Genomic DNA, 17510 nt, shown 5'->3' on the forward strand with positions numbered 1-17510 from the left:
ACATTAAATCTAAAGCGCCAGTCGGTTAATTCCATTCCTTAAAAGGCTAAGAGAAATTTTCACAGTTATCTTTCTTTCACCCTTATCTGTCTTCACTGTTATCTCATAAAATATCGTAATTATTTTTGTATCACTCAGTTTCTACAATAAAATTTAATCTTTATTTTCCATAAATTAAGCATTTCATGTCATTTGATCCAGAGTTTTAAAAATAGTCAGCCCAGTTGTTTAGTCTCCTGTAACAAGTAATCGTCCACTGACTTCGTTGGAAATGAAAATCCTAGAAATTTTAGATGAAAACTAAGAGAAGAAAATATTGATACTTCATCAAAAACTGTTCAATGTGGTTGGTTTCTGGTACGATCCAAGAAACGAACCACACATCATTGGTAAATAAAATCAACCTGCATCTGGCTCCACCATCAGAGATCACAAATGGTAAAAATACGAGAAATGTGAATAACGGAATTATCGAGAATGTTTCACGCCTATCAGAGAGAGTTTTTTAATGCTTGGATATTAAAATATTGATATAATGATAGAAATGTTGAGATATTTGAAATCTGCTTGCACTAATTATAACACACACACACACACACACACACACACACACACACACACACACACACACACACACACACACACACACACACACACACACACACACACACACACACACACACACACGAGTTTTCAAACTTTTAGTTTTTAGGTGTTATAAAAATTACGACAACCCGGTGCAACTGGTTTTTAAAGGTGTAATTGCAGGTGATCTTGGATATATTGTCTCAGTGGAAGAATTAGACGATGTTGAAAGTTTATTTTTCACTTGATTAGACTATAATAAATTTAGCTTAATCCTTTATCCCAGTGTAATCAAACGAAGTTTGCGCCTGAAAATATCTTCAGCCCTGAATATGGTGTTGTACTACCTTACCCCATTAAGGTAGTACAACTCCGGGCAAATCCTAGCAAAGGTGAAGCAAGCTACCAACAATCCTATCTCAGTATCTCCAATAATGCAAAACACATCTCCTTGCGGATATGTATAATGTCATGCATTAAGGGATTGGCAACTACCCAGACTAATTTCGACCTTTATTGAGGTCTCTTCAGTGGGAGTCTGGCCAGTGGTGGAGATACCAGGCAGAAGCCATAGCGAGGTCATCTTTACCTATAGGAGTTGCAAAAAGGTGTGCCATCTTTTTTATTAAATTACACTGGATTTAGAGAAAGATGTTGAAAGTTTATTTTTCACTTGTTTAAACTATAATGAATTTAGTTTAACACGTTCATTGCCAATCACGCGGTATCGGGCGATGCGAGTTCTAACCAAATGGTCGATCACGCGTTATCGCGTGGACGTCGCTAGCTAAATAAGAAAATAAAAAAAAATTGGCCACCACACGAAATTCCAATTTTCAGCTTGGCAATGAAAGTGTTAATGTGTGGGATAGGATTGCTCCAACTTTGATACGAGTTTTGCCCGGTAGCTTTGCTCCACCTTTGCCCGGATTTGTACTACCTTACTCATGTAAGGTAGTACAACACCATATTCAGTCCTGAAGATATTTTGTTTGGCGCAAACTTTGTTTGCTTACACTTGGATAAAGGATTAAACTAAATTTATTATAATTTGACGATGTAGCATTCCCTTCAGTGTAATTCTAAGAGATTTTCAATTAATCGTGAGCTTGCTGGTTTCATATAGAAGGATTAGGGCTTTTCTCTTCGGTAAAATCATGTTTTGATCTCGCAAAACAGGCAAATCGGCTAGATGAACGCACTAAAATTTACAGACATAACACACTGGCATTCATATCCTTAGCTGTTTCATACATAGTTCAACCGAATTCTAATCAATATCAGTGAGACAAAACCTGAGTACCATTCAAATTAATAGAAGCATAAATTATCTTCAATTAAAAAGCCAATAATCAGTCACACTGATTGATCTTATTTACAGACATTAGGTAATTAATGTATAATATCAAAAAACGGTAAGCGCCTATTAGTGTTGCTTTAAGAGGTGGAGATTATAGTTGAAGGGGAAACACTTCATGGGTATGCTTGTTTCATAAAATATAGGCAGTTAGAAAGAAGCATATTGGATAGGTGCTGCCAGTTTATTTATTTATTATTTATTTATCACGATTTCATAGTAGAAAAACCAGGGGGTTGTGCGATGTTTGTTCAGTGGAACAGGACCCACAAAAATACTTCTAAAAGAGGTATGAGGTAATTCCTCTTTTAGAGGTATCGTATACCTCTAAAAGAGTAATCGTCTCTGAGGAAGTGACGTAATCTGATCTAGAGTGGAATGAGCTGGAGAGAAAGAAATCTGGCTAACTTCCCGGATTTTCCTCCTGTGTACACCATCCAGAATTTTAGAAGTATTTGGTACAGTCAAGGATAACGCAGAGAATGCGAGGTTAAGTCAGCTTTGAGTATTGTTCGAAGTTAGTAGATAAGTGGATGAGACGTTGAGCGAAAAAAGGATTCCAACGATTTATAGGGTAAGCCATTCGCAGCGATTTCTTCGTGATAAGAGAAACGACATGTAAATGTTAGTCGGGTAAGAGAAATCTGATCTTATCTGGAGATGGATGTATTACCGAAGGGAATTAAGATGCGAGAAACGGAAGGACTGTGTTTTGCTATCAATGCAGTGAAAATATTTTCTTCATGGAAAATAGCATGATGATATGGGAAAAAGCGCCAATTGTAGAATTTCTTCGAAGTCTAGAGGATTTGGTCACTTTATGGTCTGTCAAATGATTAGGAGAGGTTGATTATACTCACCAGCTAAATTATGGATAGTGGTATCAATCCGTATGGAAATTTTACTAATTCTTCGGTGAAGTAGAGTAAATGGAAAAATAGAGTCGACATTTCTGAATTGGTGAGTAATTGCAGTTCTGAAGTAAAGAAACCATCCGCCATGATGCACACTGATCGACTAGAGAGAAACTGAGTACTCAATTAGAGAATAATTAGACTGCAAATATTTAAGCTTCAATGATAGAAAGACGAAGATGTCAGAGTGATTTTCATAATTCGAATAGTTGCGGAAACAGCAAAGAATGTAATTTAGTCAAGGGTCAAGGAAACCTTAAACTGAAGGAATTGAATTATGCGATCAACATTCTGACAATTTCTAGCATTGAGTACATAATCAACCAAGGCGCCGCAAGTCTACCCCATGAGAGTAGTAATCATACATGGAGTAGTTTGGACAGTTGTATACCATACTTCACTAATGGTATATGATATGGGATAAGTAATAATAGGCCAGATGTGAATATCTGTAGCTTGTAATGTATATCATTTATAATTGTGTTTATGCTGTGAATGTTAGTGAAGTAGATGCGAACATGTTTTTTTTTTTTTTTTTTTGTAATCTTTAGAAAGGCAATTTTGTAACAGTTTATTTTCAGCGAGATTGTACCGCACTGACTCTGTAATCGATACTTATTGGTTATTGGTTCATGTTGCTTTTGGTGAATGGTTAAAAAAATCCAGATATGGAATTGGGAACATTCGCTTGGGCGTACCTCTCATACAACCACCGATAGTTCTTACAACACGATGACCGCAAAGAGTATGGTCTAGAAATTAGCAAAGAAAGAATGGTCCTCTGTGTTTTCTGTAGGTAGCACTTCAGAAAGGTATAACTGCTGTGCTACTGGGTTACGAGACGATAATGGAAAGGAATTCAGAAAACTAAATGCAACGTACTTTATTTCGATTCGACAACATTCTGGATTTAATTTTGGGACACGGATATTTAGCATCTACACTAGAGGTTACTAGAATCTTCTAATATATATATATAAATATATATATATATATATTAAATGTAATTCAATTAAAGTTTTCTTATCGTATTAAAAAGTACCATTGTTGTATATTCATTTCGAGACGCCACCATGGATAATGTGTTATCAGAAGAAACTCTTAGGGTGTACGATGACAAGGAACTCACTCCCTTCGATAGAGAAAAGGCCACCAAAGAACTTAATGAAGATCCGAAAACGGTTTCAGAACACATACAAAAACTTAAGGATATGCTGGAAGGTAAGCTGGTTTTTTCTCGTTTTTGTTTAGAACATGGTTGTCTTAACGATTTAAACAGATGGGCAACCAAGATTTTCGACATAATTGGAACCTGTTTTGCGCCATTTTTCTGAAAAGTGCACTTGGAAAATATCATTTGTTCGATTATCTCTTTACAAGAAGAATATTTGTATGTGCTTCTTTTCAGTTAAAACAAAATTTTGCTCAAAAAAAAACTAAAATTTCAGGAGAATGACGGAACATATACGAGATATCATGCGCTTCACGGGTATTGTGTTCTGCGATATCCAAAAAGCAGCGATACTCTCCAGGAATTATTTTGCCTTTTAATACAATATAAGCAACCAATGACCAAACTGCTTTTCTACGCGAACGAGAGACTCCTTTTGGAGTGCACTGGACTTTCACCGAATTTGAAGAAAAACTCAGTATTCACAAAAGTCAACAGATGACTTGAGTGAGTTGATAGTTCAACGCCAACTGTTATACCATTTGACAACTCAAGTACATCTCACAGTTGTAAAGTAAATCGAGATTATTAATTTGAAACTTGAAATTAATTGTAATCATTATATTATTACGATGTTTGCAAACAAGTTAGGAAAATAAATGTTCCTTCCCGTAAGGAACTTACTCAATGGTAGTAGTGAATTTCATTGGCGGTTGATAATTTTCATCACTCAATGATAAACCACCGAGGGCCTCATTATTAGAGCCTTTAAGTAGCTCAATATGTTCTATTCGAGTTGCTTCAAATGTTTGATCTGTAGAAAACAGAGTTTTCTGGATATCTAGCGTTTATTCCGTCCCTGTTACGAATGGACACTATGATTTCGATCATTTTTGAGAGAAGTTCACATAAAAGCTTATATACTCACGATTTTAATGGGAATTTCTTCTTTATTTTTGCCTTAAGCTTCAGCTTATGGTATCTTAAATATATCAATGAAGGCAGTCTGTCTTACATGAACTAGTCTTGTCTTATTTCCTTTGCGGTCTCTTGCTGGTGAAACTATTCTTTTTTGGTTCATCCTATTCGTACATTCATTTCTTTCCAATTTTCTCATTTTGTTGTTTTGTTAAACACTTTTCTTAATGTATTCATTACCCATGTTGTATTTATCTGTTGCATTTTTCATGATTTTATTCTTGTCTACCATGCATACGTCAAAATTGGTTGGACTACTGATTTATATATTCTTTTCTTTTCTTTTACTTCATTGTTCGTTTACTTCATTCTGTCTTATATTTCACTGTTCATTTCTGAGCGAAGTTTACATAAAAGCCTGTATACCCATGGTTTATAACTTTTCACGGTTATAACTGCACTGACATTATCACGGAAATATTTTTTATTGATACGGAAAAAGGTTTACCTCATTTCACATTATATTGTTCGTAAAGCCTTGGTTCATCAAGTAAGCCAAGGCTCTAAAACATCGAAAAGGGCATTTGACAATTAGTTTTCATTAAAATATCTCTCTTCCTTTGCTCTTTATTCTAAACTCCAAATATATAAAAATAATTATCAGCAAGCATAAAACTGATTTGTAAATTTTCCAAAACAAAAAGCTTGTATCGTGTCCAAATGCAGAAACTGTTGACTTCCGTTTGTACGACGCTGTTTCCAATTCTTTTGTACCTGAATCTTTTTGCTTCATCTTTATCTATGAATAAAAGCTAGTAGCTTGGCCATTTTCTCTTACTAAAATTCTTCCATTGATAAACAGGACAAACGGACTCCACCATTCCACTGACTTGCGGAATATTTTGTGTTTTATTTATTGCCAGGTGCTCGAACCATAATTAACTCGTGTCCTCTGTCGCTGTTTGTTTTCTACTGCCTCACTCGTTTCTAGTCGGCCGAATGCAAACACGCTCTACACTCCATATTCAATCCATTATAAAGAGGGAAGACAAATATTAGCATTAAATTATCGTCAGTTGTTCCCTTTTCATTTCTTTCTGTATTGAAGATTAAATTATTTACGCTCACTATCTCTTCAACATCGATAAATTTCAACTAATATATGATCGAAAATGTGCTTCTACCATTAGAGATCATGAGTTCTTTTTAATTACGTCTGCCATCTATCGATAAATGCAATGTAAAATACGAGAATCTCGAGGAAGGTTCTGATATCTCTTCATCCCCAGTTCATTTGACACTGATGGCACAAATACATATTTCCGTATTGTTGCACATAACATGTTACGGTGCATTAGTATTTATTAACAAACTTTAGTTCCATGCAAATGGCTCACCTTCTAAATCTGATAAAATAAAAAGTAAAAACAAAATCAGAATCGGAAATATTCTGCGAATACTTAGTAAATAACACCAAACACGTTTATATTCTAATCTAACTATTTTATAATTTTTATTACATTCTACAAAGAAAGGTGACAGCGTATATAACAACTGGTACAAACTAATATGCTGAGATTAAAATATAATTCTGCTCTTGAAAACCATTTTAGGCATCAGTAACCATGGCAATGATCTAGGTAATGAGGTTATTATTAAGTAGAAGAGAGGATTCGCTTTTCCACTCGACCAACCTGACCTGTAAGCTTAAACTGTGATCTTTTCATTTAGTCAACATACTGCAGATTTTTTATTTTATTTTATTTTATCTTCACCATCACGAGAGAATGTTTTCATTTTTCCTGCTTCGCGAAGGGTTTTGATCCCATCTCATTTTCCTTTGCTTGTTAGGCTCAATGGCCTATCATGTCTTGAGTAACTTGGCTTGTCTGAAATCTAATTAGTGGTGTGATACAGCTGTTAATCCTTCCTAGATGATGAGTATTGCTGAGTTTTTCTTGCCGCTTTGAGAAATGAAAAAACCTTGCTGCCTTCGTATGGCCCAGCTAACTTTCCTTCCATTGAAGTGTCTGATGAAGTCTCTAATGTCGTACATGGAATTGGAACCTAATTCTTTTCATCTAAATGAATTCTTGACACTCACTGTGCTATGGAGAATTGATCAATGATATTATGCAATGAAATTAATTTTTCATATTCTGGTTATAATTTTTCTCAGTTGTGATCTCTAAAACGTTTCAACACCGTTAAATCAATGGTGTTGTTCTGTGTTTATTTATTTTAAGTTTTCTTTTATAAAATTTATTCATAAACAATAAACTGTGCATTGTGAATGTTGATATTATCTTTCACAGATCAACAAGATTTTCTGTCAAGGACCGATACTCTTTTCTTATTGGAGTTTCTTCGTGTGCGAAAATATGACATACAAAGAGCCTTTGATTCCATCAAACTCTATTACAAGTGTCAGAGGGACATCAGAGAGTGTTTCAGTCCGGCAGGCATTGACGACCTTCGATCTCTGTGCTTGACTAAAGTATTTGGCATTATGCCATACCGCGGACCTCATGGAGAAACAATCGCGACATTGGATTTCGGCAAGTAATAATGTCTTATTTTAACTGTATAGAACAAATTTTAGGGTTTATAAAATCCTAAAATTGAGTTCTAGGGTTTTCTTTTATGTATAGACAATCGTTATTTTAATAAAACTGAAACAATGGCTTTAACTTTGAAATGATCTCTGTAAAGCAGATTTTATTTTTATATTTGGGATTTTCTCAAATTTTTTGATTTAACTCCTAACAGAAGACTAATCTTTCCCTAATCAAGTAAGCTTTGATATTTTTATTCAATGTCTTCTGTTTGGAGCTACATAAGATAAGAAAAGAGCTACATCATAAAATATTTTATGAATATTTTATGATGCAGTTCAAACCTGGAGTGATTTGATATTGACAGTATTTAACATTGTTTGACATACTAAGCCTCTGCTATTTCATAAAGGGAGGATATCTTTTGATAAGTGACCTGTCAAGAAAGTAGTAAGTTTGCAGTCACGGTGAAAGTCATTTGATTCCTAGGTAGTCTTGCGCTCATCATTTCGAAAAGCCTGAAAATGACAATAGTAAATGAAGTAAACATGCATTAGGACTGGAAAATGTTTACAACATATTGTTATATACAACAAAGGAAATCTAAACGAATACTTGAAAAAATGGGTTAGAACAAAGAAAGCCTAATGATTACATACTTATACAAAGTGTACTCATACTATCATCAGAGATACAGGGTGATGTTTGTAATACATTTATATTCTTTAGGTGTGAATAAAGTTTGCCATGCGAACAGATTAATACAAAAATTTGCAGATAGATTCGTGTGTGTATGTGATTTCGCTATCACAAAAAAGGCACAGAATGCTCTGTCTCAATGATGACATGTTCATTAGGAACATACAGCACGTTTTGTTATACTAAGAAGGTGCGTATCATCTGAGTCATCAACCGATCTAAAATGAATAGAAGACAGTTCATTCAAAATTAGTTTAAAAATTGAAGTTATTTATATCGAACGAATAAGATAATTTCGTTATAATAGAACTTTACAGTTAAAAAAATTGTTACTGTAATAAACAAATGGAACTGGATCTTCTTGGCTGAAAAACAGATTTGCAATTCGCGCAGTCAAACACCTCGGCATCTGATGATAATGTACATCCATAGTATTCGGTCAGTGTATAAACCTACATACACAATGAGGAATTCCTTCAATCGTTCATTTTGTTTTAGTTTTTGTAGATGAAGATCTATTTCTTCATCAGCATCATCTTTGCATGGCACAGACTGCAAGAATAAGTTCAAGAAATTATCCATCAGTAGAACGTTGCAATTTAAAAATAAATTAAATATAAACAAAGCAAAATAAAAATAACGTATAATAAATTCATAACAAATTATATTCAACTATATATCCCTATATTATTTCCCTTTCGTCTTTTTATAGTAGCTTAAGTATATAAAGTAATTAAATATTAAACATTCGTCCGGCTTCTTCAGTGCTTATAAAGGTAAGAGAAAAAAACTCGCAGTAACACTATCGTGTAAATGAAACATTAAAACAGAACGCGTAACATTACACGCATGGAGCGTGTTGCTTTACTCTCTGTTATGAGAGCATGATGTGTAGTTTTGAGCGAAATTAAATTCTGGCAGACTGAGCGATCTTATTAAAGTTTTCCGTTGTCGGCTATTATCACTCCCTGGTTTCTGTTGAGATTTTCTCCGGAACAGAGGACTACAACGACTTCTTTGAAATTTCTACAACGGAAATTTTCTTCTAGGTAAGGCATGGAGCTGCTATCCCAATTAATGGTATGGTTAATAATAGGGAAATGATGGGCTAGACCTGAGTTGTCTGTTCTGTTGTTATTATCTCCGATATGTTCTTTTTTTTTCGGATTTCGAGGCTTCTCGACTTCTGTCCTATATAGTTTAGGCCACAAGCACATGGGATGTTGTACAATTCAGCATTTGAAGAAAAAAAAGGATTAATGTCTTTTGGCAATCTTAAAATGTGACAGAGAGTCTTGACAGGTTGGAACGCAACGTTAATGGTGAAAGGTTTAAAATGTTTTGCGATATTCTCTAACACTGGGTCTCCCTAAGGAATAACAATTGATGAACTGTATTGAGTGATGGTAGGTTGTTGTTGTTGTTGTTGTTGTTGTTGTTGTTGTTGTTGTTGTTGTGGGGGGTTTCTATGAAGAATCTCGTTGATGTTGTTAGGTTCTTTGGGCAGCCATTTTTAATGAATGTCTGATATATGAGTAAGTTCATCATAGAGTTTTTTACTTTTGAGACGATGTTCATAGCTCTATTTTTTAGCATAAATGAACATGACTAGTTGGTCCACAGATTTGCGACAGAATCTTAAGTCACTACCCGAATTGACGCCACGATTGTATGGAGCCCCGAAAGTCCACAAAAGTGGAGTTTCACTACGCCCGATCTTTCACGGAAGAAATGCTCCCACATATTTATTGTCCAAACAGCTCTCCACCCTCCTAATAGGACATATCAGAAAATCAGAATTCAAAAAGAAAAACAAGAAGGAATTCAAAATTTATTAAGAATTCAAAGATCGTTATTGAATAATTGAAAAAACATCTCGATCTTAAAGACGGACATTCTCGCTATCTTGGATGTGGTATCTTTGTTTTTATCAATATCTCAGTAGAATAATTTATCAATATCCTATACAATCTCTTCACTCAAGATATGGCTCATCTTTTTCGTCACTGCCTTAAATCTAATTATTCAAATGGAATCGAACGATGTATGAACAACTAAATGGCTTAACTATGGACAGTCCCTTTCGCCGCCCTGTGCAGATCTCTTCATGGAAAAGCTAGAAACAGACATCCTCTGAAAATTAGAAACCTTTAGTGTGGTGAAGATATTTAGACGATGTCTTCATAATTTGGATGGACACAAAAACAGCTCTTTTGGAGTTTTTAACCAAAATTTATTGTTTTCATCAAAGAAATACAATTCACTTTGAAACTGGAAAAAGATAATCAACTACCATTTTTGGATAACCTAATCAAGAAACTAGCAGATAGACATATCAAACTAACAGTCTACCACAAACCAACACAAACTGGATGCTATCTTCATTTCAAACAAACTCACTCATTTCCCAGAGCACAGCATAATACATATGATCAAAAATAGAGCCACGGACATCATTTCAGAAGAATACGAAATCTGTGATGTACTTACTCATATATCAGAGATATTAATTAAAAATGGCTATCCAAAGAATCTAATCAACAAGATTCTTCATAAACCTCCCCACAACAACAACAACAACCTACCATCACTCAATACAGTTCATCCTTAGTTATTCCGAGAAGATAGCAAAAGCTTTTAAACCTTTCATCATAAGAGTTGCGTTCAAACCGGTCAAGATTGTCCGTCAAGATTGTCCGTTTTAAGATTGCCAACAGACATTAATATATTTTTAAATACGCTGAATTGTACATTATTCCATGTGCTTCTGTTCTAAACTATACAGGACAGACGTCGAGAAGCCTCAAAATCCGAAAAAAAAAAACATATAGGAGATGTTAATAACAACAACAGAAATAATAGCAGTTCCATGGCTTACCTAGAAGAAGATTTCTGTTTTAGAAATTTCAAGAAAGCCGTTGTAGATCTCCGTTCTGTAGAAACTTTTAACAGAAACCAGGGAATGATAATAGATGACATATCGAAAACCTTAATAAGATCACTCAGTGCGCCAGAATTTAATTTTGCTCAAAACTACAGAACGTGTTCTCATAACAGTGAGTAACACAACACGCTCCATGCGTGTAATTTTACGCGTTCTGTTTTAATGTTTAATTTAGACGATAGTGTTATACCATTTTCTCTGTACTAGCCACTTTGAGTTTTTTCTCTTACCATTATAAGCCCTGAAGAAGCTGGACAGCCCCGTTGGCGAAACTTGTGGTATTAGATGTTTATGACTCGTGGTCAAATAAAGATCAATATATGTTTCAGTTTAATCAAATATTAAACGGTAGGCCTGTATAATGGCATCTAATTTAGATGTAACTACTATTAAAATTTTGTCGTTGTTTCATTACGTAACGTTCTTTGGTATATAAACTAATTTGAGGGTTTCTTACCAAAAGACTAGCTCCTTTAATTTCAAGTTTCTTGTTCCCACTCATATATTATTTTAATGTTTCTACTGTTTTTATTGTTCCCAAAGCCTGTGATTTGACAATGTAGAAGAGAGGACAACTCTCTACTTATAATCCAAAGTAGATCAAAGAAAGAAAGAAGTGGGCGATAGAAATTTAAGGCAGGATTAAAAATCGTACATTTTCACTAGCCATTCTACAATGTCAGTTTCTTGCTGAAATGTCTATTGTAACCTAACATGTCTTTATCACTGTAGGTGCATTTGATCCAGATACTGAACCAGTCGTCTTGTTCCTTCGTTTGATTATTATAATCTTGGAGTTTTGCCTCAGTTTTGAGCCCTTTACCATCAATGGTATCTCTTGGATTGGCGACTACAAAACGTTCTATTGGAAACATCTTAAACACTATTTTCGGTATCACTTGTTACTTCGTTTATCAAAACGGCCCTAGTAAGTACAGTACGATTATTATTATTAATCATCATCATCTCATCCTCTCTCTCTCTCTCTCTCTAGCACTTTCTCTTTTTATACGAGTATGTATGTAATGTAATATTATATAATTGTAAAATGCAATATCTTGATTTCACTGTTCTCTTTCTTTCCAGTATGGTTTACCAGTTCGTTACAAGGCTTTCCATATTGTAAATCAGTCGTTCCTCTTCAACATCCTTTATACTTGTTTCGTTAGGCCAATATTCAGTAAGAAGCTGTTGAAACGTGTAAGTAAGATGCAGTCAATTAAATTTTCATTGAGATATTTGTATGGAAATGTCAAATGCAAAAAAAAAAAAAAATTGAGCTTAAAATTATAACTTAAATACAGGTGTAACGGATAGATTCTGGTGGATGAAGATAAAAATATGTAACCACGGAATATGAATACCAGTGAATTGTAATTTGTTGTAAATCAGGGCGGCAGTTCTGAAAAATACTATCAACATCATCATTCTCATCCATGCAGGATGGGGTGAGTGTTCTATGGATTCTTTTCTTTCATGAGGTTCACCTCTTATAGAGTTTCTATCTATTGGAATGAGGTCAACCCTGAGTTGATCTTCAAGTCTTTTGGCCATCTTCTCCGTTTTCCTCTGCAAAGACAAAAAATTGTAATTTTCTTTTTGGAATTTGTTAATTCAAATTGATATGGATCACGCAAAAAAAATCAAATGTTAATTTCAAAGTTTCAAATCAACGAAACGGGATTCGAATGTTTGAGATATATTTTTGATCCAGTCTACTCAAAGATTATATTTAGCATCAGTGAAATCAAAATCCTTGTTACTTTCTAGAAAACTGTCCAACATTGTAAAGTTGAAGAAAATGTGTGAAATCATCTTTTTGAATTATTCAACAAGGAGAGTAGTAGGGTAGGCACTAGTGACCAGATCAAGATCAAGATAAGATAAGGAATCGTGACGTGTTTTGGTTGATGAAGTCATTGTGTGTGACGTCATGGGTATGTAATGTTGGGAATTTCCCTCTGGGCATATGTGTCAATGGCTTCAGTTCTTGTGTTTTGATTAGCATATGGAATTATGGGTGATGACAGAGATAAGGATTCGTGTTGTGATTGGTGGTGCACTAGTGACCAGATCGAGATCAAGATAAGATAAGGGATCGTGTGGTGGGTGGGTGTTGTTATCAGATGTAGATAAGAGACGTCATTTGATATTTGTAAATAAATGACGTCATTTGTAAGTTGTAAATAAGTGACGTTATTGTTTTGAATGGAAAGGATGATATCAGTGGATAAGGGATCATGTCGTGATTGGTGGAAAATTTCTGACAAGATCAAGATAAGATAAGGAATCATGACGTGAATGTTTTTTGTTATGAGATCTAGATAAGTGACATCATTTGTTAGTTGTAAATAAGTGACGCTATTGTTTTGAATGGAAATAGAAGATATATTAGTGGATAAGGAAACGTGGATGTTTGTTATATAGAGTTTGGAATGTTTGGAATGTCGCTGGGTCATCGTCTATCACCCTCTTGACTACCCTTTCACTTCCACCACCTAATGCTATTTTTTTCCTTCAAAGTTATCAATATCAGTTGGAGGTGACATCATTAAAAGATATCCACAAATGATGAGCTCGCCCATCTCCACTAGGCTGAGCAGATATCTTCTGGAGGAGAGGGTGGAGAATAGGGGGTAATAGGGTTAGGTGGGGGAGAATTGCAGGAAAGGCCTCTGTCACCCTCTTGACAACCTTTTCACTTCCACCACCTAATGCTATTTTTCCCCCATCCCAATAATTTCGGACATATGAGTGAGAGAAATGGTCACATGGTCTAACATCAAAAACACTTTTTGAGGCTAAAATACTTAACATAATAAGGACAAATAATATAGAATACCCTTCGACCCCCAGTGATAAGATTTGACCTCTGATGTCTCAAAGTAAGATAATCTCACATCAACATCATATCCAACAGCATGTAGAAACATGTCTGTGAATCATCTGCACGAAAGTTTCATTTTGGAAGGAATGGTCAGGGTTAAGTGACAGGTAAACAGTACTATAAGGAAAAACAAACGAGTCAAGTGTCTTTGCAGTTATGACAATTCGTTCATCCCATGCAGCTATCGTATTATATTGTGGTGATTGGTATCCAGGAAGGTAAAGTAAAATAATGGGTGAGCCACAAAAATCATTGAAATTTTCTTTCTTCAGGAAAATAGCACGAGACAAAACTCTTCACCTAGCTCTAAAAGGATGGACACCAATTATTATTTTAGAAGACACGTACATTGTGATGTATTTATCCAGGACCACTTGGATACATATATAAATAAATTCACTAATATATCTCTCATTTCCATTCAAAACAATAACGTCACTTATTTACAACTAACAAATGAAGTCACTTATCTACATCTCATAATAACAAACATTCACATCACGATTCCTTATCTTATCTTGATCTTGTCAGAAGTGTTTCACCAATCATGACACGATTCCTTATCCACTAATATCATCCTTTCCATTCAAAACAAAAACGTCACTTATTTACAGCTAACAAATGACGTCATTTATTTACAAATAACAAATGATGTCACATACCTACATCTGATAACAACACACACCCACCACACGATCCCTTATCTTATCTTGATCTTGATCTGGTCACTAGTGTACTACCATTCACAACACGAATACTTTTCTCTATCATCACTTTTCTATCAATCAATACGACCATAGTTGAAATCTTCCATAATAAACACCCTCCTTCCACTCCTATTTGGTGTGAGATTGTGGCTAGCAGAACTAAATATACAATTGTGTGCTGTTATAGACCAGGTGATGGAAAAGATGGTGGTGACAGTATGCACAAGCAAATAGAAGAAAGGAGTGGAAGGAGGGTGATAATTATGGGAGATTTCAACTATGGTCGCATTGATTGGAGTGAGGAGAGGACACACGGGAGGAAGGAATTGGATTTTATGCGGTTATTAAGGGATAACTATCTGAGAGAGTTAGAATGATTAGATTTTTGCCACGGTATGACAGTGAAATGCTTAAAAGGAGGGCCATAATTGCGAATGACTTTATGCGTGGGTTATGTATGACGAGTGGTGTGGAATTTGTGGATGTGTGGAGTGAGTTTGATGGGCGAAAGGATTTATATAAGACGGATGGCTTGCATTTGAATGGTTATGGTGTAAGAAGACTTGAGAAAGTGTTACTGAATATAGTGGATGTGCAAATTCAGGGAAACTAGATTTGTTAAGGGGGGTGGAAGTAGATATACAGTCCTTAGGGAGGCAGTTGAATGTAAGAATGAATATAATATGCTAGAGCAAATACGGACAATAAACCAGAGTGGGATAGTTAATATAAGGCATCAAGCTAGGGTTGGGGCTAATGGGGGTCTTAAATTCATGTACACTAATTCTAGGAGTATTAGGAACAAGAAGGAAGAGTTTTTGGCCATGGTTGGCACTTCCAGACCACAGGTTATTGGTATTAGTGAAACATGGCTGACTGTAGATGATATAGCTAGTGGGATTGAATGTGATGGGTATAGTGTGTTCAGGAATGACAGAGAGAATAAACTGGGGGGAGGAGTATTGTTGATGATAGCTGATGAGCTACAGCCAAGGAGAATAGAAGTTGAATTGCAGGATACATAAAAGAGCACATTTGAGGCCATTTGGTGTGAGATTGAAGCTAGCAGAACTAAATATACAATTGGGTGCTGCTATAGACCAGGTGATGGAAAAGATAGTGGTGACAGTATGCACAAGCAAATAGAAGAAAGGAGTGGAAGGAGGGTGATTATTATGGGAGATTTCAACTATGGTCGCATTGATTGGAGTGAGGAGAGGACACACGGGAGGAAGGAATTGGATTTTATGCGGTTATTAAGATATAACTATCTGCGACAGCATGTAATGGAAAATACTAGGGGTCAGAGAGTGCTTGACCTAGTAATTACATCTGAGGATTTAGCTGTAACAAATATGACCATATTGCCACCAATCGGTGAGAGTGATCATAGGGTCTTGACTTGGGAGGTGGCTAAAGGTGTAGAATTTTCAATTAAGACAGGGTACATGTGGAATTATCGGGCTGGAAAGTATGACAAGCTTAGGAGTTTGATTGGCTCAGTGCCATGGCATGTACAACTGCAAGGACTAGAAGTTGATAGTGCATGGGAGGTAGTTAAGAAGTGCTTGCATGAAGCAATGGCTGATTGTATACCTAGAGTCCGAATAATAAATCAGGTAGGGGTTAAATGGATGAATAACACCATTAAGCTTGAGCTGCAAAAAAAGAAACAACTATGGAGGGAATTTAAGGAAAAAGGTGACCAGCAGGCACATGAACGGTATAAAACACAGGCCTGAAGGGTGACGAGTGTGATAAGAAAAGCAAAAAACGATTACGAAAGAACATTGGCCATGCAGGCTAAAGAGAATCCAAAACAGGTTTTTAGATATATAGCAAGTAAAAGGGAAAATGTACATGGCAGAATGATTTTAAAGAATGCCGATGGTAGGGAGGTAACTGAATCAGTTGAGATAGCTGAGTTACTGAGTGAGGTCTTTGCAAGAATATATCATCCATGTGGTGACATTGCAGAAACGAATAAACCAGTAGATTATACGGGAATTGCGGTGAATGAAGTGGAGGTGAGTAGTCTATTGCATAACCTCAATGTCAATACATCTGTGGGATTGGATGGTATATCAGCTCGTGTAGTACGAGAAGCAGCTAAAGAATTGTCAGTACCCTTGACCATTTTGTTTAATTTGAGTCTCGGGTCTGGGTTAGTCCCGAGTGTGTGGAAGGAGGGGAAAATAGTTCCACTGCATAAAGGTGGTTCCAAGACTACTGTTGTAAATTACCGACCGATTAGCATATTAGGAATCATTGTCAAGGTCTTAGAGAAATTAGTGAAGAAAAGAATACAGGATTGGATAGATGAAAATGGGATATCGTATGAGGGACAACCTGGTTTTGTGAAAGGTAGATCATGCCTCAGTAACTTGCTCACGTTTTATCACACAGTGACGGCTGAACTGGATAGGGGAAATAGGTTTACAGTAATACTACTCGACCTAGCTAAGGCCTTTGACAGGATACCACATGGAACCCTAATCAGTAAACTGGAGCAGATGGGGATAGATAAAGGGTTGGTAAAATGGATAGGAGGGTGGTTGAAGGAGAGATACCAGAGAGTGGTTTATTCAGGAGTGGAGGCAAAAAGACGTCTTGTGACTAGTGGAGTGCCGCAGGGCTCTGTTCTTCGACCACTGCTTTTCAATTTGTTCATCAATGATATAGTAAAGGATTTGAGAGGAAGTGTTCACTTGTTTGCTGATGATGCAAAGTTGGGTAGAGCAATTATGAGTGCACAGGATGTCAAAATTTTACA

The 17510-nt window shown here is 35.7% G+C and overlaps 1 protein-coding gene across 1 annotated transcript; it reads left to right on the forward strand.

Annotated features, from left to right (window-relative positions):
- Nucleotides 1-3929: 3929 nt before the first annotated feature.
- LOC150092083 (alpha-tocopherol transfer protein-like) lies at nt 3930-7511 on the forward strand. The gene is made up of 2 exons (XM_090415323.1): nt 3930-4077; nt 7261-7511. The coding sequence occupies exons 1-2, from the start codon at nt 3930-3932 to the stop codon at nt 7509-7511; spliced, it is 399 nt and encodes a 132-aa protein (XP_090271449.1).
- Nucleotides 7512-17510: the final 9999 nt, after the last annotated feature.

The sequence above is a fragment of the Typopeltis vanoorti genome, unplaced genomic scaffold, assembly GCF_054136105.1.
Source record: "Typopeltis vanoorti isolate ZY-2024b unplaced genomic scaffold, IOZ_Tvanoo_1.0 HiC_scaffold_771, whole genome shotgun sequence".
Taxonomy (NCBI): domain Eukaryota; kingdom Metazoa; phylum Arthropoda; class Arachnida; order Uropygi; family Thelyphonidae; genus Typopeltis; species Typopeltis vanoorti.

Excerpts from the sequence above, each read along its gene's own strand:
- LOC150092083 (XM_090415323.1), top strand. The coding sequence starts at position 3,930 with ATGGATAATGTGTTATCAGAAGAAACTCTTAGGGTGTACGATGACAAG. Across the intron at positions 4,078-7,260 it reads ACTTAAGGATATGCTGGAAG|ATCAACAAGATTTTCTGTCA; the intron begins GTAAGCTGGTTT and ends TATCTTTCACAG.